Source organism: Laccaria bicolor, genomic scaffold (genome assembly GCF_000143565.1).
Source record: "Laccaria bicolor S238N-H82 LACBIscaffold_256 genomic scaffold, whole genome shotgun sequence".
Lineage (NCBI taxonomy): Eukaryota > Fungi > Basidiomycota > Agaricomycetes > Agaricales > Hydnangiaceae > Laccaria > Laccaria bicolor.
The window spans coordinates 1-1809 of record NW_001890112.1 but is presented as its reverse complement, the minus strand read 5'-3'; the positions used below and the strand labels follow the sequence as shown (position 1 = coordinate 1809).

Here is a 1809-nt window from a genome sequence, read left to right as displayed (position 1 = left end):
TTTCAGACTACAAAGGTTTGTAGTGTCCACTTTTTAAGACTACAAAAGTTTGTAGTCTGCTCTCCTGACATTTAGTTAAATTGTACTGGGATATGAACAGAAGTTTAGCCAAGGTCAGAGATAGGATGGTGGTTTGTCTGAAAAGATGATATAGGTCTCTTCAATATGAAAGACAACCATGAGGCATGCAAATGTTGCAACAATGGCAAAAGGTTGACTCATATCAACCCTTCAGTCATGTCCCCATGAACATATACTGTACAGAGTCAAGGCCAGTACAAACTAAATGTCAGAAGAGCAGACTACAAACCCTTGTAGTTTGAAAAAGTGGACATTACAAACTTTTGTAGTCCTAAAAAGCGGACACTACAAAACTTGTAGTCTTAAAAAGTGGACACTACAAACTTTTGTAGTCTTGAAAAGCAGAAAAAGCAGACATTACAAACCTTTGTAGTTGGAAAAAGCAGACACTACAAACTTTTGTAGTCCTAAAAAGCGGACACTACAAACCTTTGTAGTCTTAAAAATTGGACACTACAAACCTTTGTAGTCTGAAAAAGCAGATACTATTATAGTTTATTTATTTTCAATGGATCACAAACAATGTTTGTTTGGTGAACATGCTCACCAAACATGGCCACTCTCTTCTTCCACCACCACCACCATGCTCGTCACCGCCGCCAACACCACGCCATCACCGTCACCCATAGCCACCACCGCCAACATCGCTCCTCGATCACCCATGGCCACCACGACCACCAACATCAACCACAACACCCTTCAACAACAACGCGGCGACGCCACGTCACGAAACAACGAGCGCCGTAACCCACGAAAACACCCAACGCCCACGAAAACAACGCCCCCGGACACAAAACGACACCCGACGGGCACAAAACGACGCCCACCGCCCATGTACACCGCCAGCGCCCACGAAAACCATACCCCGCCCACGAAAACATCCCACCACCCACCGAAAAACACGAGCGCCCACCGAAAAACACGCGCCGCCCACCGAAAAACACGCGCCGCCCACTGAAAAACACGCGCCGCCCACCGAAAAACACGCACCGCCCACACGACATACGACGGCACCACGCCGCCTACCAAAACCACCACGTCCACACCAACGCCACCCACGACGACGCCCCCAACGGCAACCAGCGCCCACGACGACGGCGACGACAACGTCACGAATAACGCAACAACGCGGACACACGACGAAAACGCGAACACGCGACGAGGAGGCGACAACGAAATGCGACACAACGATGGGATGCCAACGCGGGACGACGATGGCCGAGGTCCCAGCCACACTCCCTCTCCCCTCCACCATTCCCTCCCTCCCTCCCTCCTTCCCCCTTTCCTTGTCCCTCCCCCTTGCTCCACCATTCCTTCCCCCCTTTCCTCCCTCCCCCCTTTCCTCCCTCCCCCCTTTCCTCCCTCCCCCCTTTCCTCCCTCCCCCTTCCTTGTCCCTCCCCCTTCCTTCCTTCCCTCTTTCTTGTCCTTCCCCCCTTCCGCCCTCCCCTCCCTTGTTCTTCCCCCTTCCTTGTCCCTCCCAATAATAGAAATACACCCCCACCTTGTCCCACCCCTACCCCCTCCCTTTAAGATAAACTGTGTAATGTGTGTAGTAATACATTTCAAATACATCCCCACCTTGTCCCTCCTCTACCCCCTCCCTTTAAGATAAACTGTGTAGTGTGTGTAGTAATACATTTCAAATAAATTACAACTCAATCTATGACTTCTACATGTGAATTTTATAAGGAAATATGAGTGCCAAGTCATCAGGATAAGCTTGGAGT

General features: G+C 50.0%; 1 protein-coding gene across 1 annotated transcript; it reads left to right on the top strand.

Annotated features, from left to right (window-relative positions):
- Nucleotides 1-664: 664 nt before the first annotated feature.
- Nucleotides 665-1039, top strand: LACBIDRAFT_336055 (uncharacterized protein; the record flags this gene model as incomplete). The annotated part of the gene is made up of 1 exon (XM_001890976.1): nt 665-1039. One exon carries the CDS (start codon nt 665-667, stop codon nt 1037-1039), a length of 375 nt encoding a protein of 124 aa, XP_001891011.1.
- Nucleotides 1040-1809: the final 770 nt, after the last annotated feature.